At 34.9% G+C, this 26778-nt stretch overlaps 1 protein-coding gene and 4 pseudogenes across 2 annotated transcripts in view; 3 read left to right on the forward strand and 2 right to left on the reverse strand.

Moving 5' to 3' along the window:
* The window catches only part of COMMD1 (copper metabolism domain containing 1), a 119799-nt gene that overhangs the window by 53815 nt on the left and 39206 nt on the right, over window positions 1-26778 (reverse strand). For both annotated transcript variants that reach the window (XM_023525569.1, XM_011384349.1), the window contains exon 2: window positions 14513-14794. In XM_023525569.1, the coding sequence (XP_023381337.1) occupies window positions 14513-14776 (264 nt within the window). In that variant the 5' untranslated portion in view covers window positions 14777-14794. The remainder of the gene's footprint in view (window positions 1-14512; window positions 14795-26778) is intronic.
* Window positions 6150-6268, reverse strand: LOC111733510 (annotated as a pseudogene).
* Window positions 18865-19221, forward strand: LOC111733497 (annotated as a pseudogene).
* Window positions 19840-19959, forward strand: LOC111733505 (annotated as a pseudogene).
* LOC111733502 lies at window positions 22557-22675 on the forward strand (annotated as a pseudogene).

Genomic DNA, 26778 nt, shown 5'->3' on the forward strand with positions numbered 1-26778 from the left:
TTTTTTCAAATAATAGCACAAACTTTCCAGGATTTGAGCAGTAATCAACCAGTGGATCAAGTTTATTAATCCCAAGTGCCAAACAGAAAGCAAACCTCGAACTTAATATACCTTTGAAAATAAACCTTAAATTCGGAAGAGAACCAGGGTGTAGATGATTGATAGTTTTTATAGAAAACCACCAACCAATGAGAGAATGCGTCTACAAAAAGCATCAAGAAAGTCAGAGCAAATGTCAAAGTTTAAGTCATAAAAGGTCAAGGAGAAAAACAAACAAATCCAACAACCCTTGTATCAGCTCCATAGAAGTCATTATTTATTAGCTCCACTCCTTTCTCACTACCAAACACATTACATCCAGAAAACTACCTGATGTACCCAAAAGTTGTAACACAAAATAAAGACTAGGTGGCTTTCTGAAAAGGATAGGAAACTAGAATCTAACTTTGTTTTCTTCTTGCCTGGGCTACAAGTTACCCATGTGAGCTAAAGCAAATAATTTTTTCTGTCTCTCAGCCTCTTAATTTGTTAAAAAAAGATTTTAATGGCTGTATTACATATCTCACAATATTGTTGCAATTATCTGAAAAATATATATACATCAAAGCATGACCCAAAGTATTAAATATCATATAACTTGTACACTGTTGAAAGATATCCATTTTACCAACCAGACATAGCAAATAGAAGGTTTAATTTATTTCTGTTGACTTGAAAAAGATTCTGTATTAATTTACCACTGCTGACTCAAGAAGAAAATTACTTTTATGCTGAGAAACCATCCTATCTTAATAGCCACAGATTATATACAAGCTCTGGCTCTCTCTCAACATCAATTTCAATTGCCTGGGCAATTTTTCAGTTGAGATTTGAATTCTAACAAAATTATTTATTAAAATAAGATTGGGGAGATATATTGTGAAACTTTAGAGAGGTGCCATCTTTTTGAAAGAAAGTGAATTAGTACATAAAGTAATACAATCCATTTAAGCATGTCGTGAACTCCTACACCTCTCTGTCCAAGCCCTGTGCTGCAGTGGTTTGTGCTGTAGTGACTTGGAGCTGCAAGCAGTTTAACACAAATTTTTATCTAAACTAAATACTGAAATCTTGTTCTAAACTTCCTACTTGACGGAAAAACTGAAAGAACTATACATGTGGAGTGATCCCAAATAAGACTTGTAGGTGACCCATAAAGTTTTTAAGAGAATTACATAGGCAGAAACACTACTCATTTGGACTGAAAGGACCAAAAACAGTACAAAATGAAGAGTCTTTTGGGCTTACAAACATCTACAGGCAGGAAGCAGATAGAGGAAACTACACAACTGCAAATACAGACTACCTTTCATAGAAAAGGAAAGTAACTTGAATAGAACCAAAATCTCAGGAGAGGAAGCTAAGAGCAACAGAGAATTATTCCTAGACTTTGAATTCTAATCAAAGAACTACCATACCAATCTATGCCCAGTTGAATTTCAGAAGTGGTATGAAGTAATGACACCTTTCTGCCAATATTTTCCTTCTTTTTGAACAAGAATGACTATTGTGTTCTCAGTCTGTGGGCAGCAGATACGTTGCCTCTAGTTTCACAGGTCTTCAGATAGAGAGGTAATGCACTCAAGGAGCTGAAATTAAGGAACTATACCTAAGATCCTTATCCAAACCTAGACTTGATTTAGATGATGACATCCTGGACTATAGCTGATGCTATAAAGAAGTCGAGACTTTTGTAGAATACTGGGAGGGGGCAAACATATTTTGCATGAGAGAGCAATGTCAATAATTTTGGACAGACAATGTAATGTAGTGATTTAAAATATGTTAAGAAATTCTTTGATACTTCCTTCAAAAATGAGAGCCTAATTCCCCTCCCCTTGAATGTGGGCTGGACTTAGTTACTTGTTTCTAACAATAATAAAAAAAAGTAACTTCCAAAGAACAGAAAAGGCAAAGGGAAAAACAGTAACTTTACACGAGAGAAACCTATTAAATGTTACCATAACATGTGATGGTTAATAGCAGCAGTCATATCATGTGGATTGTATCCATTCCCTAATATGGTATGACTAGAAAGGCACTAGACCTCTGTTGTATTCTTTCCTGAAACCCATAGCCCCAGTTTAACCATGAGAAAAGCAACATAAGCCCAGACTGGGGGAACATTCCACAGGATATAGGGCCAGTACTCTTCAAAATTTATGGTCATGGAAAATAAGGAAAGATGAGAAACTGTCACAGATTAGAGGAGACTGGGGAAATATGACAATTAAACATAATTTAGTTAGCTTAGTTAGCAATTTAGTGGTACCTGGGATTGGATCCTGAAACAGAAAGGGAAAAACGGGTGAAATTAAAAAAAAAAAAAAAAAAATCTGTAGTTTAGTTAGTAACGATATACCAATGTTAGTTTCTTATTTTTACAAAAATACCATGATAATGTAAGATATTAACAGGGAAAACTGGATGAATAGTATAAAGGAACTCATACTATCTTTGCAGCTTCAAAAATAAAGTTAATCTATAGCCCCCCGCAAAAAAATCATACCTATTTCAGAGGGCTGGTAAGTGGACTGAATGAGTCAATGCATAAAATATGTTTAGAACAGTGCCTGGAACATGATAATAACATAATAAATAATAATTATTTATTATTCTTATGTTAAACACTAGTAGATATTTGTTAAATGGATAAAAACTAAAACACATAACAAATCAACAAAGGCTAACTTCATTAATCCCATACTTGTTACACTGCTCTATTCCTCATTATGTCCCACCAATAATAAACTGTGACATATATTTACAATTTTTTTTTAAAGCAGAAGTAATGGTTTAAAAGTCAGAGACTAGGTCATATAAGGCACTGTGGCTTTCTGCTTGCTTTGTCTCTCCTGGGTCACTATGGAAGTAACCAGTTGCTACAATACTCTATGGCCAACAACCAGAAAGGAACCTGAGGCCTCTTCCAGCAGCCACATGAGTAAGCCTGGACACAGATCCTCCAATCCCAGTGAAGTCTTGGGATGGCTGCAGCTGACATGCAGTGTGACTTGAGAAACCCTGAGCTAGAATCACTTAGCTAAGCTGCTCCCAAATTTATATCCCAACTCCTATGTGAGATAATAAATGTTTTAAGCCCCTAACTTGAGGGAAATTCTGTTAGGTAGCAGTAGATAACTAATATATGGATTCTCTTCCTCATTAATTCATTCGAAATTTATCAAACACCTACTTTAATATTTTGAGTCTTGTTTAAGAGATACAAATATGAATGATAAATTGTAGGCCTCTTGAAGGCATAAACTAACAAGCACTGTAGTGGACATATATTAGTTTTGTTTGTCTAATATATCCAATTCCTTTGAGAAACTACTCCTTACCCATTCCTTGTGGTATCAGCTGTCAATCTACACTTCCAAAGGGCTGATCAAAGGGCTGGGCAAATACTACAAGTTTAAACTACCCTAATTCCTGTAAACAGTGACTTCTCCGTGGGTAGCCATGAAACCTAAGCAGAGAAAATAAGGATCAGTATATTGAGAAGAGAGAAGCACCTTTTCTACTGGTATGGGCCTTGATAGCCATTATCTTACCTCCACAGGGAGTAAGCTTGTTTACAGAATGACATGAACAGAGCCAGAAAGAGCAAACAGTAGCTGAACCCAGGAACCATGTTTGGGCTTCATAAGAATATAACCCACTAACCTCCTTTTTTGATTAAGTTAGACAGGTGCTTTATTTATTAATTCTTAAAAAATTTTTTAAATTAAACTTTCTATTTTGAGATAATTATAGATTTACATGTAATTTTAAGAAATAATTCAGAGATCTTATATACCCTTTACCCAGTTTCCTACAATGGTAATATCTTGCAAAATAGTACATCACAACCAGGATAGACACTGATACAGTCAGGATATGGAACATTTCCATCACCACAAGGACCCCTCACATTGCCCTTTTACAGCTACACACCTACTTCCCTCCTGCCCCTACTCCCTCCTTAACCTCTGGCAACAACTAATTTGCTCTCCATTTACATAATTTTGTCCTGTCAAGAATGTTATATATAGTATATAACCTTTTGAGATTCGTTTTTTTCACTCAGCATAATTTTCTGGAATTCATCCAGGTTGCTGTATGTATCAGTGGTGGGTTCCTTTTTCTTGTTGGATAGTATTCTCTGGTATGGATATGCTAGTTTGTTTAACCACTTACCTGTTGAAAGGACATCTGGGTTGTTTCCAGTTTTGTGCAATTATGACTAATTTGCTACAAACATGCATGTATGGGTTTTTGTATCAACTTAAATCTTCATTTCTCTGGAATAAATGCCCAAGAGTGCAATTGCTGAGTGCTGTCTGCATGTTTACTTATAAAAGAAACATTTTCCAGGGTGACTACATCATTTTTACACCAGAAGCATGTAAGAATGGTCTAGTTTCTTCACATCCTTCCTAGTATTTAGTAGTGTCACTATTTTTTATTTTAGCCATTCTGATAGCTGTCTAGTGATATCTCACGGTGGTTTTAATTTGCACTTACCCATGGTTAATGATGTTGAACATTTTTTTAGTTATTTACCAATTGTATATCTTCTTCCATAAAATGTCTCTTCATGTTTGCCCATGTTCTAATGGGATTGTTTGGTTTTTTACTGTTTTGAGAGTTCTCTATATATGCTAGATAATGAGGTTTGTCAGACATGAGGCTTGAAAATATTTTCTCACTGTGTAACTTGTCTTTTCACCTCCTTAAGATTCTTCTATGGAGCAAAAGTTTTTAATTTTGGTGAAGTCCAATTTATCAAGTTGTCTTTTTATGAATTATAATTTTGATGTCAAGTCTGAGAACTCCTTACCTAGTACTAGATCTTGAAAATCTTCTGTTTCTTTTCTAAAAGTTTTAGCTTTACATTAATATTATAATTCTATCATCCATTTAGAGTTAATTTTTATAAGTGTGAGACTTAGGATGACATTCTTTTTCCCTCTGTCTCTCTATAGATGTCTGATTGCTCTAGCACCACTTGTTGAAAAGGCTACCTTTCTTCCACTGAACTGCCTTTGCATCTTTGTCAAAAATCATTTGGACACATTTATGTGGGTCTATTTCCGGTTTCTGTATTCTGTTCCATTGATCTATGTGTCCATCCCTCTGCCCATACTGTTAGAGCAGGCAGATAGAGAGATATGAGCAGGAAGATGAGAAACCCACAGGGGCATAGGCCTGGTCACCATGAGCTCTAATGGGCCCTTAGAGGAGCTTAAAGCCCACAACATCCTGACCCAGAGACACTGGTGGTCTTTCCACAAAGGCACATGCGCAGATCAGACCCCGTTCACCTTTGGCCTAATTCTTTCTTTGTTATACAGCTATTATAATAAATCAGCACTGCAGTTGAGGTTGTACCCATCATGCATCTGATGTCTTGACATCCTAAAAAACCCAAACAAGCCAAGAAAAGGGATGTCTTCCTGATTCCGAGAAAAACCACCTTCTTTCTAGGTAGAGCCCACCCAAGCTAATGAATATTCCACCCTTAGTTAGATCTATAGATAAAACCCCCAAACCCACAACAAAGAGCTTGCCCACTCTCTATTCTGAGAGTGTACTTTTGCTTTTTAGAGTATATTTTGCTTCTGATAAACTTAAGCTGTTACTTCATCACCTTCATATCTGTCTGTGAATTCTTTCTCGTGATGTTGACAAGAACCTAGTCACCTGTCCAGTGACAATACCACAGTCTTGATTACTACAGCATTAAAATAAGTCTTGAAATCAGGTAGACTGAATTGTTCCACTTTATTCTAATTTTCAAAATTGTTTTAGTCTAGTTCCTTTCCCTTTCCATATAAAGTTTAGAATAATCTTCTCTATATCTAAAAATAACCTCTACTAGATTTTGATAGGATTACATTAAATCTGTGTATCAATTTAGGGAGAATTGATATCTTTACTATGTTGAATCTTTTAATCCATGAACATAGTATATTTCTCCATTTATTTATAACTTCTGATTTTTCATCACCATTGTGTAATTTTCTCAAGTCCTATATATGTTTAGTTTGATTTATACCCGCATATTTCTTTTTTGTTGTTGTTGAGTGATTGTAAATAGTATTGTGTATATATACATTTTTTTATGCCAACAGTACCTGGTATTCTTAGGTGATTTCCCATCCAAGTACTAACCAGGCCCGACCCCGCTTAGCTTCTGAAATCAGATGAGATCAGGCACATTCAGGGTGGCATGGCTGTAGACTAGTATTGTATTTTTAATGTTGATGCCCATGCCCATGTGCTCATTAACATACAGAAATACAATTGATTTTGGTATATTTACCTTATATCCTGTGACTTCACTGAATTCACTTATTAGTTCTTGGGATTTTCCACATAATCATGTGATCTTCAAATAGGGACAGTTTTATTTCTTCTTTCCAATCTGTGTATATACCTTTGATTTTCTGATTACACTGGCTTCATCTTCCACATCATACTGAATAAGAGTGATGAGGATGGACATCCTTGCTTTGTTCTCAGATCAGAATGGGGAAACCATTCAGTCTTTCACCCTTCAATATAGCTGTAGGTATCTGTAGATGACTTTTACCAATATAAAAAAAATTCCTTTTTATTTCTATTTTTCAAGTTTTTATTATGAATGAGTGTTGAATTTTATCAAATACTTTTTCTGTATCAACTGATAAAACTATATAGTTTCTCGTTTAGCCTGTTGATATGGTAGATTACACTGACTGATTTTCAAATGTTGAATCAGCCTTGCACACCTGGAATCAAGTTTACTTTATCATTGTATATAATTATTTTTATATATTGCTGAATTCTATTTACTAATACTTTAAGGATTCTGCATTTGCATCATAAAAAATATTCATCTGTAGAGTTTTGGGGTTTTTTGTTTGTTTGTTTCTTGGGGTTTTTTTGCTGTGTGTGTGTTTTCCACTGCCTTTGTCTGGTTTTGGTATCAGGTCACACTAGCTTTATGATATAAATTGGGAGAATTCTCTCCCTTTTCTGGAAGAGATTATGTAAAACTGGTGTTACTTTTTAAATGTTTGGTAGACTTCTCTAGTGAAACTATCTAAACCTGGAGATTTCTTCTTTGGAAGTTTTAAAATTATGAATTCAATTTCCTTAAAAGTTTTAGGCTTATTCAAATTATGTTTCATAATGGGTGAACTGTGGTAGTTTATGTTTTCAAGCGTTTTGTTTTCTATCTAAGTTGGATCAAATGTTACAGAAAAATATCCTGAAAATTCAGATTATCAGATACAGTTGAGATAATTGGGGAGAAATTCATGGCAGAGGTATTCAGTAATATAGACTCTGAAGAAGAGAATGGATTTTACCAAGTGAAAATGGGGATGGATAAAGAACAATCAAAGTAGCAACAGGAAAAGATATTCACGTATGAAAAATACAGTCCTACTTTGTTGGGCTATGCAATATAAATAGGTGGTAGAGCATAGAACTATAACTATATAGTTCTTAAACTATAAGCCTTAAACTATATTCTTAAAAGGCTAGGTTGTTTTCCCTAGCTTAAGAAAGTATGTGAAGAGGAGGTATCATAGGATGACAGGACAAACTCATTTTGTGATCAATATTATTTGGATGTCACCTCTAAATTAACTATGTACTCACTAGCTTTATCATCATAATTCTGTTCATGCTTCTCTACTATAACCACAAGACTTATTAAATCCACAATGATGTATTAAAATTCAGATATATTTCCTGTTATTGACTTCCTCTGATCTACTTAGGTTAATAATCCTAGCAACAAAAAGGAAGTTGAGCTTATTTGGCAGTTAATCTGAGCTAGTTCCCAGTGATTACCACTCATCATTATTGCCACCTGCATCCTGAGTGATACTACTGGGACTTCTTTAATTAATTACACACAGAGCTATTTAGAAAGTTCAGAAACGCGATACACCTGAAACTTAGCTTCCAAGATCAGAAGTCCCACTTTCTGTTTCCTCTATTAAGAAATCATTTTTAAAAATCCATATAAAAATATTAATAATGGCTTTCCACCATAAATAAAAATTAACTCAAAATGGATCAAAGGCCTATAGAGCTAAAACTATAAAATGCTTAGAAGAAAACAGGGGAAAACTTTCATGACATTGGATCTGCATATGACACCAAAAGTACATGAAACAAAAGAAAAAATAGACGAATTGGACTATATCAAATTAAATTTTTTTGTGCATTAAAGGACATTATCTAGAGTGAAAAGAAAACCCACAGAATGCAAAAGAATATCTGTGAATCATATATCTGATAAGAGATTGATATCCAGCATATAGAAAGAACTTCTACAACTCACAATAACAACAAAAATGACAACCAGATTAAAAAATGGACAAAGGACTTGAATAGACATTTCTCCAAAGAATATTTACAAAAGGTCATTAAGCACATGAAAAGATGCTCAACACATCACTAACAATTAGGGAATATAACTTAAAACCACAATGAGATACCACTTCACATCCATTAAGATGGCAATTTACACACATCACACACATACACATCAACCCAAAAAATAACAAATGTTGATGAGAGTGTAAAATGACACAGCCACCATGGAAAATACTTCGGCAGTGTCTCAAAAAGTTAAACACAGAATTACCATATGACCCGGCAATTCCACTCTTAGGTACACATGCAAAAGAATTAAAAGCAGGGACTCAAACAGATATTTGTTTATCCATGTGCATAGTAACATTATTCACAATAGTCAAAAGGTAGAAACAACTCAAACATCAACACATTTAATGGATAAAATGTGGTATATATGTACAATGGAATATCAGCCTTAAAAAGGAATGAAATTCTGACATATGCTGTAATATGGATGAATCTTAAGACATTATGCTAAGCAAACTAAGCTAGACACAGGAGAGCAAATACTGTATGATTCCACTTATATGAAGTATCTGGAATAACCAAATTTACTGACACATAAAGTAGATAGAGGTTACCAAGGGCCAGAGAGAGGAGGGAATGGGCAGTTTCTATTTAATGGGTACAGAGTTCCTGTTTGGGATGATGAAAAAGTTCTAGAAATAAGAGAGCGGTGATGCTTTCACAACATTGTGAATGTACTTAATACAACCGAACTGTAAAATACTTAAAAATGGTTAAATGGTAAATTTTATGTTATGTGTATTTTACACAATACAAAACAAGTGCTAAGAATGAGCTTGGGCCAGGGGCCTTCTACATTCATCCTGGCAGTAGAGCAGCAGCATACATGGAATGAAGCCCACAGCCAATCAGCCAGTACACAAATACTAGACAAACAAGCAGTTTCAATATTGCTGGGCAGGATACACTGTCACCCTGAGTTTAGCACAGAGGACTTACACCCAAAAATTGTTTCCAAGTCCTCTTAAGGCTTGGTTTCCTGGCTTCCTGTCAAGCAACCCATCTGTCCACAAGAATAGAACCAGAGAGCTGGAACAGCAACAATCTGAAAGAAGTCCAACACCAGGGGCTGCCTGTTGGCAGGTTAATAGTCAGAAGCTGAGGACTTTAGCAGTGCCAAAGCCCTGTTCTCACAGGGTCAACAAGTTTGCCAAGACACTCATAATCTTTCTCTTCCTCTTTAAATCTTTTTAAGTATAATATACATATAGAAAAGGGTGCCTCATAAGAAAGATTTTTTAAAGCCTATTAGGAAAAATTTAAATTCAATAATCTCAAATGCATCTCTGTATAAATTGGGAGTTTAAAAATAAAATTACTTCAGTATAGCCTTTTCTTAACTGTGAAATGTTAAATAATTTCTTTTGATTTATTTTTTCCCAAGGGGAAGGACTGATTATATCTATCGAAAAACTCAAGTTGCATATTTGATGGTCAACTTAGCAATGAAACTGTTGAAGACTAGGATTACCAATTCATACTAACATATTCATGCAAAAAAAAAACTTATTTCTAATTCCTCTCTTTCATTTTCCACATCCTTTCAAATTCATCTCAAAGCAACTCATCTACAATCAAAACATGTCTGCTATCTGCTCCCTTCTTTCCACTTTAACTGCTAAAATTATCTCCATCTTCGTTGCTAATATTATTTCACCTGGACCATTACAATAGCTCCCTCTAAGTGTTCCCCTGGATCCACTTTTTTCATTTCACACAATACTGATTTTTATTAGTTATCCCTAGGCTTGACAAACAAATTTTGAAAGAAGTTACAATAAAATTTTAGAAGGAAGGGAATTTTCATAACTGTGGAACAGAGGTAGAAATGTGGAATGGAGATTGTCTGAAGTCTCATTTTGTACATAACCCCATTTCAAAATGGAGCATTAATTTAGGCTCTGTTCATTTTGGATACCTTACCTTGCTAAAAGAATGAAGGATGAATTTTTTTGGTTTTTGGTTTTTTATCGTGAGATCCCATCTTAACTAACTACTATCACACAGAGATTTGGAAGTAAAAGGGAGTCACTTTCAATGTTCAAAAGAACAATTCCAACCTTTGTGATTTTTTTTCTTGGGATCTCAGTACTATGGTTTCTCTCTTGACTATATTATAATCCATCCTTCGCATGTGAATCAAAGTGATCCTATATGAACATAAATCACATTGCATCAATCCCTGTTTGAAACCCTCCAATGGTCTCCTATTAATCTCAGAATAAAAATCCAAATTTCTTATCAAGGCCAACTTCTTGCCTTTGCTCTTCCCTCTGCCTGTATTTTGCATTCCCAGATCAGCCTCCCTCCTTATAAAAGCCTTCCTTGCTCAAACTGAAGTGGTAGCCTCTTACTTTGAGGTGGAGTCTAAGCATTCATAATTTTTTAAAGCTCCTCTGTTGAGTCCGATATACTGTGATGCTGAGAACCACTGCACTAAATGAGTCTTGCTTTTGCTTGCAATAATTTTTCTGCCAATTTACTTCTTGCTACTTCTTACTCCCTGTGAGTTGAGAAACTGGAAAACTAACATGTAGGAAGTGGTTTAAAAAAAAGAAGAAATGGCAATCATCAGGAATCTGTATTAAACCACTGCCAAAGGTCACATCGATGTTATATGCAAGGGTTATGTTCATAAACTCTAGAGAATTAGTACTGCCTGTACCAACTTTTTTCATTGTTCATAACACTCAGCTCTGAATAGGAGTTGAAGTTGTCAGAGAAATCAGATGTAAATATTACCTCCTCAGAATTGCCTTCTTCAACTTCCATGGTAAAGAGAACCATTCCCTCTTCTGAGCTTTTGGTAAGGCTCTTTGGACTCTGACATACTTTCTTACACTAATTACTACTATTTTTCTTTTACTATCAGCTCCATAAGATAAGGGACTTGTCTATATTATTCACTGATATATCCCCAACCTATACAGTGCATGATACATGGTAGACGCTTAGTACATAGAAAACTATGTGATTCATTTATTCATTCAACAAATATTTACTGAACACCATGTGCCAGACAGAATTCTTGATCTTAAGGATATAGCAGTGACCAAAATAGCAAAAATCCTTGCCCCCTTATATGCTAAGGTGGAGCACATACAAGATTAATAAGTAAAACAAATACAGATGACACTTGAACAACATGGCAGGGATAGGAACACTGACCCCTTCCCACCCGCAGAGTCAAAAATCTGCATATAACTTTTGACTCTCCCAAAACTTAACCACAGTCCCTCAGTATCTGCAGAGGATTGGTTCCAGGGCACCCGCAGATACCAAAATCTTCGAGTGCTCAAGTACTTTACATAAAATGGTGTAGAACAATGCATAGAGTCAGCCCTCCACATCCACAGATGCAAAACCTACGGATGTAAAGGGCCGACTATATATTTACTGAAAAAAAATCCATGTCTATCCATCCAAGTGGACCCACACAGTTCAAACCCATGTTGTTTAAGAGTCAACTGTATATGGCATGTTAGGTAGTAATAAGTGACAAAAAGAAAAAATAAAGCAGGAAAAATTAATCTATGATAACAAAAGGTAGATCAGCAGTTTCCTGGGAATTGAGGTAAAGAGAGGGATGAACTGTAAGGGGCACAAGAAAACTTTTAGGGAGTGATGGATATTGTCTGTTGACTGTAGTGGTGGTTTCAAAAGTGTGTGTGTGTGTGTGTGTGTGTATATATATATGTATACACTTTTATGTATATATATATGTATTCACTGATATATATATATATATACATATCAGCCAAAATTAATCAAATTGGACAATTCAAATGGATACAGTTTATTATATGGAAATTATAGCTCAATAAAGCTTTTTAAAAATAAAGAAGTGGAGGACTAAACTTTTAGAGAGGTGGTCAGTGAAAACCTTAATGAGAAAGTGACTTTTTAAAAAAGACATCAAGAAAATGGAAAAGCTAACTATGTAGATATCTAAGGAAAGACCAATCGGGAGAGGAAAAAAATCAAATGTACAGACCCTAAAGAGGAAGCATGCCTGGTATGTTCTAGGAATAAGCAAGAAGAACACTGGGTCTAGCTAGAGTAGACTGGGTAAGGGAGAGGACTATTAACCTGACTGACAGAAAGCCACTAGAGGTGAGAGCCAAATATACATTATCTGACTTATGCTTCAACAGAGCTACTCTATTGATATACTGCTGTGTATTCAGAGTAAGCCAAAGAGTAGATGTAGAGCGATCAGTTAAGAGGATGTTGTTATAATCAAGGAGAGAAGTGTTAGTGATCTGAACATACTGTGGGGTGGTGAAAAGTAGTCATATTTTAGATATATTTTAAAATTAAACCCAGCATGATTTGATGATGAACTGGATGTGGATGTGAGAAAAAGAGAAGATATGAACCGGCAGAATGGAGGTGTCACTAACTGAGATGAGAAAAAATGCAAGAGGAATTGGTTTGGGAGGCATATGAGGAACTTAGTTTGGGGCATATTCAATTTTTTGATAGCTTTTTCATCTTTAAGTAGAGTTCTCCTTAACATTACTTAATTTAGAAGAGAAATACAGTTTAGAGATATAAATTTGTTGGAAACTAGGTAACACATCATTTGTAGTGATGTTTAGACTTAAATTGATTGACAAAAAGCATTCTGTTAAAAAAATTTATTTTGCAATTTTGGCTAACAAGAGCAAAGAAAAACCACAGAGATTTAAAAGAAGATTTAAAAATTCCTGTGGCAGTACCCCCAAAATTCAGATGGTATATAGTTACTAAAACCAAAAGGTACATTTTATTTTAAACTCCAGTTCAAGAAATATTAAGAAATACTACAATAGCTTTCTAGGATGGTCTTAAAGTAGATATGTATGTTTTCATATTCCTATCCAAATAATATATACTTAAGACGAAATGAAATAATCGCTACTGCTAGAATAAAAAATAGCCTATACAAATTATTGGTGAAATATCTAACTGTACTATCACACTGTTAGATTTTTGGTCTGGGTATAATACAACAGTTAAGAGAACAGACTTCAGAGTCAGACAAACCAAAGACAATAAAGGCAATTAGCACTATTTTACAATAACTGAATATAAGAACCTCCAAATGTATTTTGAAGAATTATTTTTTAGAAAAGAAATTACCTTTTAAATTAAAATTAAAGTCATTATCAAAAAATCTGAAAAATCACACTGAAAAATCCTAAGAAACTCAAGAAGGGACTATGTGAGGAAACCTGCCAGGTAAAAAATACTCTCAGCATTAGAAGAAAAGAATACATTTCTATTAAAGCATGTAACTGAAGCACGTATTTCATTATTTATCTGAAAATAAATCTGGTTAGCTAATTCAGTGATCTGGGTTTTCTCTTCTTAATTACAAGTTGCTGCTTTTTCTCCCCAAAAGACATATACTGGGTCATTAAAAGTCTGATCTGACAATTATTTGGAACACAAAGCAAATGACTTCAAGAACAACCATGCAGATGCTAAAATATCTGCTACAATGACTGTAGAAACTACAAGGAAAAGCAGCAGTGTTTTATAAAAAATCGAGATAAATTTAAAATCATTTGTGGGCTCAAGCGCACGTAGGGTTTGGAACAGTAACGTTACTGTACTTAAGATACATTGCCTCCTATACCTGACTACCTATAAAGATGACTAGGTGAGATAGTTTTGTTCTGTGTTGTTTAATCGCAATCCTTGGTCTTTTTAGCATCTCTATTATTGCCCTAGAGATTCTGACCTAATGCCAGGAATTCTTAGATCTAACCAAAAATGGAATAGTAGCCAACTTCTTTACAATCACCTTATTGACCCATTTTGTTCTTCTGTGATAGTTGCCAGGACCCTGAGGCTGATTTCTAGACTATACACAATTGGGAGTACTCAAATTTTCAGACGATTTCATCTCCAAAAAGGGATTCCAAGAAACAGGGTCTTTTCCTATTATTCTTATTATCTCCGCAAAAAAGACTTATATAAAATCAATCTGCACGTATGGCTAATATGTAATGGAAAATACAGTTTACAAAGGGAAATTGATTGCAGTTGAACTCACCTGTCCGCTTTTCCCTATTTCCAGCTCCACTATGGCAACAGGGGTATGAATTTGAGCTGAGTGTCTTGACTGTGATTTGCCATCAACTCTCCAGCTCAGGCCCCGAAGCCCGCTGTCCCAGCGGCTCTGGTTCATGAGGCTCTCTCGGATTTTTGTTTTATGACTCTTCCAGAATTTAGAAATGACAGCGGCTTGATCAGATGTGATCCCTCCTTGCTTTTTGGTTTGAGCAGTCAAGAATGCCTCCAGCTGATTGAAATCCATGTCAGCAGATGCAATAGACTATAATGATGGAAAAAGTAATAAATATGAATTTGGTAGATAACTAGAAAAAAGTAGCTTCTTAACTACAGATCATATTTTAAGGGATTCATAATCACCTAATAAGTTTTCAAAAACAGGTTATCAAGTGATAGTAATGAGAATAAACTCTTCATAAAGACAAAGATATTCCCTTGGCAAATATTAAATGTTAGAAAAGCAGTTAAAAATTCCATATCATTCAAATTCTATGTCAATAACTCTAATCTCATTTTTAAATATCCAGTACTATGGTAGGAAAATAATAAAGTAATAAATAAAATAAAAAATTTTTAATAAAAAAAGAGAATAAAATTAATTTGCTCTCTGATGAAATCTGACATAATTTCATATGCCTTATAGCCAGGCTTGGTTTAACATACTATTACTGTAAGATGCCTTACCCATAAGAAGCACTAAGTAAATTTTGTTAAATGAATGTATTATTTTAGCTTCATAGCCCATCTTCAGCCAAATAGCTTATTCATAATAACACTACTCTAATTGTATATTACTTTATGCTTTTCCATAAATTTTCAAAACTTAATTGTCATTGCTGTTCTGAGAACAGTAAGTAACTAAATTGAGGTGGGAAACCATCAGAAGGCTGGAGCAGTGGAGTCGTGGAGAGGACAGTGATGGTTAATGATCTGGTCTCAGGACAAGCTCTCCCCTGCATCTTCTTTAGTATGTCCTCATCCTCTCCTGCCCATTGGAGTTAGCATGAGCTCCTAAACAGACAAATCATAGTACCCTCCTTTCCCTGGGCATAATAATTGATCCAAATGAATCTCTCAATTTAGAGTAGGAATAGAAATGGTCTTGCCTCTTGAGGTCATGGTACTGGAAGGATATGAGGCTGGGTTGCAGACAGCGATCTTTGATCTTTTGGCAAAGGCCTGATCGCAATAAAAAAGAATGAAGCCAAGCAGAAATGAGAGTGGGTTCTAATGGAGTGATATCCCTGTTCTATAATCCCCAAGGCTCTGGCTCCTGCAGACTTCCTTCAGTTCTGTTTATCTCAGCACCCTTTCCACCTACAGGCACCAAAAAATTCCATTTACTGTTCAAGACAGTTTAAACTGCATTCCTATTATTTGAAACCAGGAGTCCTGGCTAAACTTGGGCAGTAGCATTAAAACAGAGGAATGTAAAGGTAGACAGTTTATTGGTAGGGTATAGATAGAGGAAGTGGGACTATGGCTGAAAAGCAAACACGACGCCTTTATTCCTCCATTAATATAAAGAAATATTACGATAAATATAACTTTCTGATAGATTAAAGATAGTTCATATTGCAATTCAATAAACATTTACTGAATACCTGCCTATTTAGCAGGTATGAGGATGCAAAATCTCTGGCTATATCACTCAATAGAAACATTAATTTATATAATATACTATAATTTCCACTGGCACTTTGCTTCACAATATCACATCACAATTCAGGTGACTGGTATCATTCTCTTTCTCAAATCATATCAAGATATTCATTCTGATATAACTTCACTTGTGACATAAGTTATTTTGGTTGGGTTCTAGTCAATAATATCGTGAACTTGGGTCAATTCATCGAAATTTAGAATAATCAGAAATTAAATGAAGTACTGACTTCAAGTTCAAAGCCATCAATTTTCATCTAATTCAAGAAATATCTGAAAAGCTACCATGAAGCAGATACTGTTCAATGCATGCCCCCTGCATCTACCAGTAGCCTAAGTTGGCAGCCTGGTACTCACATATCCTTGATTCTTCCCTCCTCTCCACAACTTGGAACTAGTGGTTCTCAACAGTGGCTGCATATTAGAAGCATGAGGTATATTTTAAAAAATATCAGTGCTCAGACTCCATTTCAAAAATTCTAATTTCTAAAAATTCTAAAGTGATGCCCAGATGTTGATATTGTTTAAGTTTCCCAAATGAGTCCAATGGCAACAAAGGTTAAGAACTAATGCCTATAATCTTTTAATTATCAAGTTCTACTGATTTTTACATCTGAAATAATTCTTATAATGTATCCCCTCTGTTCTGTCCCTACTCCCTGATAGAGGCCTTCACTAAATTAAACCTGAACGAAGCTTGTACCTGCTTGAGTCTATCTTCTATACCCCATCAAAGTAATCTATCTAAAATGTCAATAGGATCCTGTCACATCACTATACAAAGCTTTCTGATAGCTGGCTATTACCTGCTGCAGCTGTTATCAGTCAGCATGTTGTGAAACATCTACTCTCAGGTATAAGTTACAAGTAATGTTATTTGTAGTAGTAAAAGTATTGGAGTTTGTAAAGATTTATTTTTATAAGTATATATTGGAGGGTTTTCAAGATTATCCTTATATTAATAAGGTCCTCCCTTGTTTCAATTGTTTCCTTGAATAGAAGGGAAAAACATAAGAATCAAGAATTCTGCATGGAAATAGATCATGCATGCATCTGTTAAGTGTGCCGCAGAGTAAAAAAACATAGAAAACCGATCATATAGGGTAGTGGTTCTCCACGAGGTAGTGTTGCCCCCCACCCCACCCCTAGGCACTTGAGAAATGTTTAAGAGCTATGTTTGGTTTCATAGTGATTGGAGTGCTGTTGGCATTAGAACAGGAACTAAGGATGCTACACATCCTATAGTGCTCAAGAAAACACGGTTGGCAAACTTTCTCTACAAGTGTTAACCATTGCTGTTAAATATCCTTCTCTTTTTTTAGTCCAACTCTTTAAAAATGTAAAAACCATTCTTAGCTCATGGGTTGTACAAAAATAGGCAGTGTGGTCTGCAGGATGTAGTTTGCGAACTCCTGCTCAAGAACATCCCACAGAACAAAGTGACCCATGTCCCACATGACCTGGCAATGTCCCATTTAACATGAGGTGGAAAAATCTGTTTATAATTACTTGAGCACAGAAATCTATCCTTTTTCTTCTTCGGTAAAAAGTATTTTTTGCACAGTTTTAATAAACGCCAAATTTTCCAGGAATGCAACTAATGTAACTTCTACTTTGGTTTGGTCAGAACTTCACAAAGACGTTGTTAAACATTTTGGAAAAATCTCATTACCAGTGGCAATACCATTTAAAATATCTTAACTACATCTAGGTATGTCCGCATTTATTGCCGTGCCTTCAAAGGGATTATACATATAGGTGCAAGTATCTGATTAATTAATTATATGTTCTAATACAGTAATGCTTGAACATTTACATTAAAACACATTTCAAATTATTATTATATTTTCTTTATAACTTTCTTTTATATTACTTACATCATATTGATTTGTTAGACATTTTATATGTGTTAATTTTATTATACATGAATTATATTTATACATGAATTCCATTTAAGGATAATAAAGGGATATTATCTATAATATTTATAGAAAATATTCATTGTGAAAAGGAGACACTGGGTCTGATAGGTTTGAGAACCACTGAGGATCAAGTCCAAGTTCAACACAACAGGCACTTCAAGATATGAGTTGGTTTATCTAGGTCTAGTGCCTCACATCTTACAACTTCCTGCCCCTCCACACTTGCCCCTCAAACAGCATCAACCTCTTTGTAATTCCCCTAACAATCCTAATACTCTGCTTCTTTCTATGCATCTCTGTTCATGCTATTCTAAGTGCCTAAAATGTCTTTCCATAACCATCTTCACCAGATTAACTTCTATTTACCATTCAAGACTCAGTTCAAGCATGGATTCCCTAATATCCCTCCTCCCCTAGTAAGGTAAAGACCCTTTCTATTCCAAAAATGCCCTAATATCTCTAGCACTTTACTTACCTCGATGTAATGAAATTATCTGTTTATAAATCTATTTCACCCGATAGATTCTAATCTTCAAAGGCAGGGTCTACGGATCTCTGCAATACAGCATTAACACAACCCCTTGAATTCATGTTCTAAAGAGTACTCACAACCATATCAACACCTTTTTAAACCAAAACAATATTAAACGTTGCTGCAGGGGAGCGCAGGTCCATTGTTCCTGCTCCTGACTGCACTGTTATTCACTTTCATGCAGCAACAAGTCAGTCAGGAGGCTGTGTCAAAGCCATGGCTTTGGAAGGTACCAGAAAGACGTCTGTGGAACCAGAAGTGGCCAGTCACTGAATTAGAATTATCCTAATTAGTCACAATGTAAAATCTCTGGAGAAGGTATATGCTGACTTTACCAGAGCCGCAAAGGAAAAGAATCTCAAAGTGGAAGGACCTGTTAGTTCAGAGGCCTACCAAGACTCAGAATCACTATGAGAAAAACTCCTTTTGCCAAAGGTTCTAAGACGAGATCCTCTTCAATGAGGACCACAAGGATTCATTGACATGCACAGTCCTTATGAGACTTTTAAGCAGATTACTTCCATCAGTATTTATCCAGGAGTCAAGGTTAAAGTCTCTGCTGCAGATTCTTAAATCAACCACTTTAATAAACTGATTATCAGTTGCTGAAAAAAAAAAGGAAGAGGTGGAAGTGGGTGAGAGGAGAGTGAATATGGCTATAAAACTGCAACTCAAGGGATCTTAGTGGTGATGGAAAGTTCTGTACCTTTACTGCATCAATGTCAATACAGTCATCCCTTGGTATCCCCCGGGGATTGGTGCCAGGCAGATACCAACATCCTTGGATGCTCAAGTCCCTTATATAAAATGGCATAAAACAATGCTTATAGTCAGCCCTCTGTACCTGCAGATTCCTAACCTTGGATAGAAAACACTGTTTTTGATCTCCAGATGATTGAATATATGGATGCAAAACCCACAGATATGAGAGGCCACTGTATAGTGGTTGTTATAATATCACAACTCCAGATGATTGAATACATGGATGCAAAACCCACAAATATGAGAGGCCACTGTATAATGGTTGTATAATATCACAACCACAATATATATTATACTATAGTTTTGCAAAATGTTATCATTGGGAAAAAGTGGTAAAGAGACAACAGAATCTCTTTGTATTATTTCTTATAGCTGCATGTGAATCTACAGTTATCTAAAAAAAAAGCTTAATTAAAAAAAAAAACAACACTCTACAGCCATCCTACCCTGAACGACACTAGAGCTCACCTGATCTCGGAAGTTAAGCAGGGTTGGGCCTGGTTAGTACTTGGATGGGAGACTACCTAGGAAGACCAGGTGCTGTAGGCATGTAAAAAAAAAAAAAAAAAAAAAAACAACTATAAGGACCTTTTTGAGCCCCAGATTTAAGTTCTAAGTCTTCAATAGGGTTTACAAGGTGAACCATGATCAGGCACCTCCTCTATCTCTCTAGCTTCAATTCTCCTCATCTCCCTCTACCTCTCATAATCTACTCATTCATTCTCCCTTCCATTCATACCAAACTCCATTTAACTCCTATATATGCCATTCTTCCTCTATCCTCTGGACCTCTGCCTATGCTAGTTCTTCTGCCTAGAACATATTAATGGCTGTTCCTTCAACCCATTTTGTTGACAATACCTTTTTTTTCAGGCTTTAACATAGACCTTAACTTTATATAAGAAGCCTTCCCAGAACCCCCAAATCTGGAACAAGGGTCTCTTTCTAGGCTGCACTGTTAACTAGCGATATTTATCACAATGTAGGTTAATTGCCAGGCCTATATCATGTTCTAAAATGTAAGTACTTTAACAGGGCAAAGACCTGTCCCTTCTTTTTTTAATATTTAATCTCTGGGTCCTAGCACAGTGACTGGCACATAGTAGTGACCAGCAAATATATGTTGAATGAATGAATATATTTATTGGATGAGTGTGGAATCTTGAATCCAAAACACCTGACCCTGACTACTCATTTAACCTTGAGAAAGTTTTTTAGTCTTATTGTACCTAAATTATCTCATTTATAACGAGACATAATATAGAATATGGTGATTTTTAAAACTTAGCTCCAAGATTTTTTGGCTCTTCTCTCACTGAGCCTATAGATTCCATATCCTAGAATATGGGTGGCATGATTGCTAGACCAAAAGATCACAGCAATTCAAATTATATGATATTCTTGAAAAGGTGAAACTATGCAGACAGTAAAAACCAATGATTGGCAAGGGTTGGGAGGAGGGGAGATAGATAAATAGGTAGAGTACAGAGGATTTTTAGAGCAGTGAAACTATTCTATATGATAGTATAACAATGGATATAAACATATGTTAAAATTCATAAAATGTACAACACCAAGAATGAACCCTAATGTAAACTATGAACTTAGGGTGATGTTGGTTCATCTATTATAACAAATGGACCACTCTGGTGGTTGACTGTGGGGGAAGCTATGAGTATATATGTGAGGACAGGGGGCATATAGAAACTCTATATTTTTCATTCAATTTCATTGTGAACCTAAAACTGCTCTAAAAACTAAAGTCCTTTTTTTAAAAGAGTGAATTAAAAGATTATGGCAGGGTAATGCTGTGCCAATTTTCTGGCTCAGGTTTTAGAAAACTGGCAACTTCCATTTTGTCTCTCTTGAGAGACATGCCCTTAGAATCTAGCCATTGCACTGTAAGCAGCTTATGGAGAGGCTACGTCAAAAGGACGCCAGCTCTCAGGCTGTCACTAAGCTCCCAGCCAACAACCAGAACCAGACAATTAATGAGGCATTTTGAAATTGGATCCTCCAGCCTCCAATTGAGCGGACACGCTAAGGACAGAGCCTTCTCCTCTGAGTTCTGCCTAAAGTTCAGATTCATGAGAGAAGTGAAATGACTATGGCTGTTATTCTTTTAAAATAATAAAATAAAAAGAACTAAACTCAAGATAATGATTCCTTTTTTAGTAAAACGCCCTTTAAGTATTAAGCATATTACTTATTTAAGTAATGAGAGGCTAATAGTTGAAAATGGAAAGCTTTAATATTAATCAACCCCAAAGCATTTTAGTCCTAAATCAGTCTCCTATAATTAATATTTATTTATAATCATTAATTTCTTCTTGTTTGTGTGTTGTTGTTGAAAGCAACAGTATTTAAAGTCGGCACTAAAAATAAGTCAATAGCAAGTCAGTTTCTATTACTCTTTTGCAGATAAAACATCACTATTCCATTAAGCTGCTAGTTTATTAGAGTGGTATTCCAAAACAGAAGTTCAGTGATTAACACCAATATAGAGGATAAGGAAGTCAAGGATACCCAACCAAAATTGCAAGAAGAAAGCAACCAAGAATATAATAATAATTTAAGGAGCCTATGGGACAAAATTAAGAGTAACAACATCCATGTCATAGGGGTACTTGAAGAGGGGAACAAGAAGTTGAATATATATTTGAAGAAATAATGATGAAAAACTTCCCTAATCTGGTGAAGGAAATAAATATATAACCCTAGAAAGCTCAAAACAAAAAAAAAAAAAAAAAAAATGAACCCAGAGGCCCACACCAAGACATATCATAATTAAAATGCCAAAGGTTAAATACAAAGAGAGAATCTTAAAAGCAGCAAGAGAAAAGCAAATAGTTACCTACAAGGGAACTCTCATGAGACTGTGGCAGCCAATTTCTCAAAAGAAACTTTGCAGGACAGAAGAAGGGATTGGCACAAAATATTCAATGTACTGAAAACCCAGGATCTACAACCAAGAATATTTATCCAGGAACACTATCATTTAGAGTCGAAGGACTGATAAAGAGCTTCCCAGACAAAAATAAGCTACAGGAATTCATCAACACCAAGGCAGTATTACAGCAAATGTTGGAAGGACTTCTTTAAGAAGAAAAAACATGTATCAAAAACATGAATAAAGAATGGTCATAGTCTACAACCATGCCACCCTGAACAAGCCCGATCCCGTCTGATCTTGGAAGCTAAGCAGGGTCGGGCCTGGTTACTACTTGGATGGGAGAACGCCTAGGAAGACTAGGTGCTGTAGGCATAAAAAATAAAAAATAAAGGATTATAAGCTGACAAGGTCCTTGCAATATGTGAGGTCAACCAAGGGTTGCCTCGCCTAAAAAAAAAAAAAAAGAATGGTAATAACTACATATTTATCAACAAGTATCTCAAATGGAAAGGAATAAAGCACTCCAACCAAAAGACAGAGAAGGTAAATGGATAAGAAAACAAGACCCCTACATATGTTGCCTACGAGAGACTCCTTTCAGATTAAAAGACACACACAGACTAAAAGGAATGGGATGGAAAAAGGTATTGCCTTGATAGACCTAGAGGGTATTGCACTGAATGAAGTAAGTCAGACAAAGATAAATACCACATGATTTCACGTACATGTGGAATCTAAAGAACAAAACAAACAAACAAACAAAAAACAGAAACAAACTCATAGATAAGAATATTTTGAGGGCTACTAGACAGGAGGGAGTTAGGGGGTATGATGTAAAAGGGCAAAGGGATTAAGAAGTACAAATGGATAGACACAAAATAGTCATGGAGATATAAAATGTAGCATAAGGAAAATAGTCAACCATGTTGTAAAAAATATATAAGGGGGAAGAGGGGTAACTGATTTAGTGGGGTGACCACTTCGTGAGTTATCTCTAATCACTATGCTATACGACTGAAACTAATAAATTATTGTATGCCAACTATAATTTAAAAAAACTCATTGAATTGTACAATGTAAATATGAGCCATTAATTGTCTATTATACTTCGATAAAGGTGGGGGAAAAATCAAGAAAAAAGTTCAATGATTAAAACAAACAAATATAGATAAATGGCATTTAGTGAGAAAATACTTTGATGCAATGTAAATTACACATATCAGAGCAAAAATTCCATATTATCACCTAGTAGAAATGTATCAAAGATACACATTTCTGCCTCTAGTTTTCCAATAAAAATGAAAATACTTCTATAAAAAGTATAGAAACACTTTAGAAACCACTGGGTTCCAGATGTATTTATTTAAAATTTTTTAATTAATAGACTTTAACTTTTAGAACAGTTTAAAGTTCCCAGCAAAACTGAGTGGAAAGTACAGAGTTCCCACATACTCCCACTGACCTCCAGCCCTGCACGCACAGTCTCCCTGACCATGACCAAGAAGAATAAATATTGGGGACATGAATTCAATGGTCCAAAAGTGCTATTTCTTTTTTTTTTCTTCCAAAAGCACTGTTTCTTAAAAGTACATCAAACATAAACAATAAATGGATGCAATTTAATTATAGGAAATATTCTTTATCATGGTTAGTAATACTAGTAACTCACATATATACTTTTTTAAAGGAAAAAAAAAAGCAGAAAATCCTTATACATAAATATTTACCATAATTTTCATTCTGCTTATAAATAAGTCTTTTTCCAGTTATATTACATATGATGTTTTTAATATTGTAAGAAAAAAAAATATTGCTGGCAGTTATTTGAATGAAAGATAGTTATTTCTCTAGTGACTAAATTATGTCCAAGAAGAAAGAATGATTAGGAATTAAGCAAGATAATACATAAGATACAAATATTTGTTTCCTCAACCACTGAATGGTAACAGCGATTAAGAATTTCAGAAAGTTATGTATGTCCCTAATTTCCATTAAGTGAATTGAAACATAACACACAGATTTAAATTTACCACCACTTCTGAAGAAAATAGAATGACAAGCATAGAAGGCTACCAAGAACTAACAACAGTTCAACCTCCATAGAAACTACTCATAGTAACTATAGTAATTTCCTTGTCAACAGTTCCGTTAAGGTTTAAGAACTTGCTATGTCATAATGTGCAGACACATCCTTTAGTTAAGCCTATAAACTACAGAATGCTACCAGTTGTTAACAAAAAAAAATTAAGACCTTGAGAAAGTAAAAGCAATTTGTCTTCAGTGATTATTAATATTATCCTATTAGTAAAGGGTCTTAAAGAGAAAGTTTTTTCTGATTTGTTTCATCAAAAATTTTTCTGTCACAAATATATATTTACACAATTAAAGACCCAATACCAGGTCAAAAGAACTTAGTTGCATTACTACTGCAGTCCAGCATAAAAATTATGTAGTGAGCTAAAGCAAGTGAAACTGTCCAAAAAATGGTTTAGGTAAACCAATATTTTCTAAAGCTCCTGAAATTTTTCTTGTTTTTAAAAAAACTAAATACTTTCCTTGAAAATGTTTATGCTATTATTTTAAGTACAACATTGTCCAAAACTTAAGGAGTAATAATCCCCAAAAAAGCAACTCACTTTTGTCTTTTACTTACCATCAGTAAATTAGTGAAATCTAATTTATTGTACGTGATTAGAAAATGGTTTTGCTGTTTCAAACTTATTACTCTGGGCTTCAGTTTCCCTGAAATTAAATGAAGGGAGTATGCTAAATGATCTCTATGTACCCCCATGTATTAACATTCCATGTTGCTGTATCTACAGATTGAGCTACAGTATTCAACTGTTTTAGTCTTGCAAAACTGGTAATATCAAAGGTGTGAATTTACTAATCTCCTAAATTTTATTCCCTCCTATAAACTATATCCAGCATCACTCAGCTTTTGAATTTTTAAAGTAGAGCAAAATGTTTAAAAGCCAGGGATGAGAGCTGGCTCCCAATTGCCATTCAAAATTGAATATACTTTATTAGAAACTTTTTAAGGCCTATTTTATCCCCGAAGAAAAAGATGATAATCATCTCATACAGAAACCCTCCTAAATTACTGTTTTACAATTCATAGTTTTGAATATTTGCAGAATTTGTGCTAGCCCATTCAGTTTTATGACTCTATGTGTTATCACTGTGTAGTCTATATCACTGAGTTTTCACCACCTGCCCTATTTATGTATCAGGCATTGCCCTATGCTCTCAAATAAAATGAATAACATATGAACCTGCCTTTGAAGAGCATTCAATCTGGTGTGTAACCAAAAGCACGATATGTATCTTTGGCTTTCTCCATTTGCCAGAAAATCTGGAGCAGTGATATCCTAAATGCAATCTGCAGACCAGAGCCAGTCCACGAACTTTGTTACCAGTCCACTCCAAGGTGATTACAGAAACTGAGAGTAAACATTTAGGAATTTCTGTGGCAATGTGATGGTATTTTATATCAATTAATCCATAAAATAATTAGAGCTTAAATTTTTATGTATTTTTGGTGAGGAATTGAAAATTTTTTTAAAAACAATACACACACGCACTACAAAACTGGTCCTCAACAGACATCATTAAAGAAGTACTGTCATTGAGAGTAGACATACCCTGGAAGGTTCTACTGCCTGAAGCTTAGGTCAGCTTGCATTTTAAAATAAAAAACACTCATACTGGACTTCATTAATGAATAACTAATTGGCCTCATTTTCACTATAATAAAAATCTTGGTTTCAATGACATGGATGGACCTAGAGGTTATTATGCTGAGTGAAATAAGTCAAAGACAAATACCATATGATTTCACTTATATGCAGAATCTAAGAAACAAAAAGAACAAACCAATCAAAAACAGACTCACAAATATGGTGGACAATCTGGTGACAGACAGGAGGTGTTACGGGGCTGGGAGAATGGGGTGAAGGGTTAAAGAAGTATAAATTAGTAGTTGATAGATGGTCACAGGGATGGGGAGCACGGCATACGGAATGTAGTTAGCATTAATATATTGACTAGGTGGAAAACCAGAGGAGAGAAGGAACAATTAGGGGGATCATTTATAAACTTTATAAATGTCTAACCAATGTACTGTATACCTGAAATTACTAAACTAAATAAAGAAATTTTTAAAAAAATTTAAAAAAAAAACCCTGGTTATATCTGAAGAAAGGAAAAATATCCCAAGAATAAAATAAAGTGCTAGCTATGGACAATTTGGAAAGAAAATGCTATTACTCTTCACTGGAGAGAAAGGGAAATATTTCAAGTTGACAGCAAATTTTATAAACAACTATTGTCTATGACTGGCTCTTCCTACAGGAAAAAAACATAGCTATAATCATTTAGAAGTTCTTAATTTACACAATTCACAAATTGAAAAGAAAACTGCAGTAAAAAGAAGAGCCATGGAGTGAATATGGAAATTTATTCTTCACGAATCT

The sequence above is a fragment of the Pteropus vampyrus genome, unplaced genomic scaffold, assembly GCF_000151845.1.
Source record: "Pteropus vampyrus isolate Shadow unplaced genomic scaffold, Pvam_2.0 Scaffold571, whole genome shotgun sequence".
In the NCBI taxonomy this organism is placed as follows: Eukaryota; Metazoa; Chordata; class Mammalia; order Chiroptera; family Pteropodidae; genus Pteropus; species Pteropus vampyrus.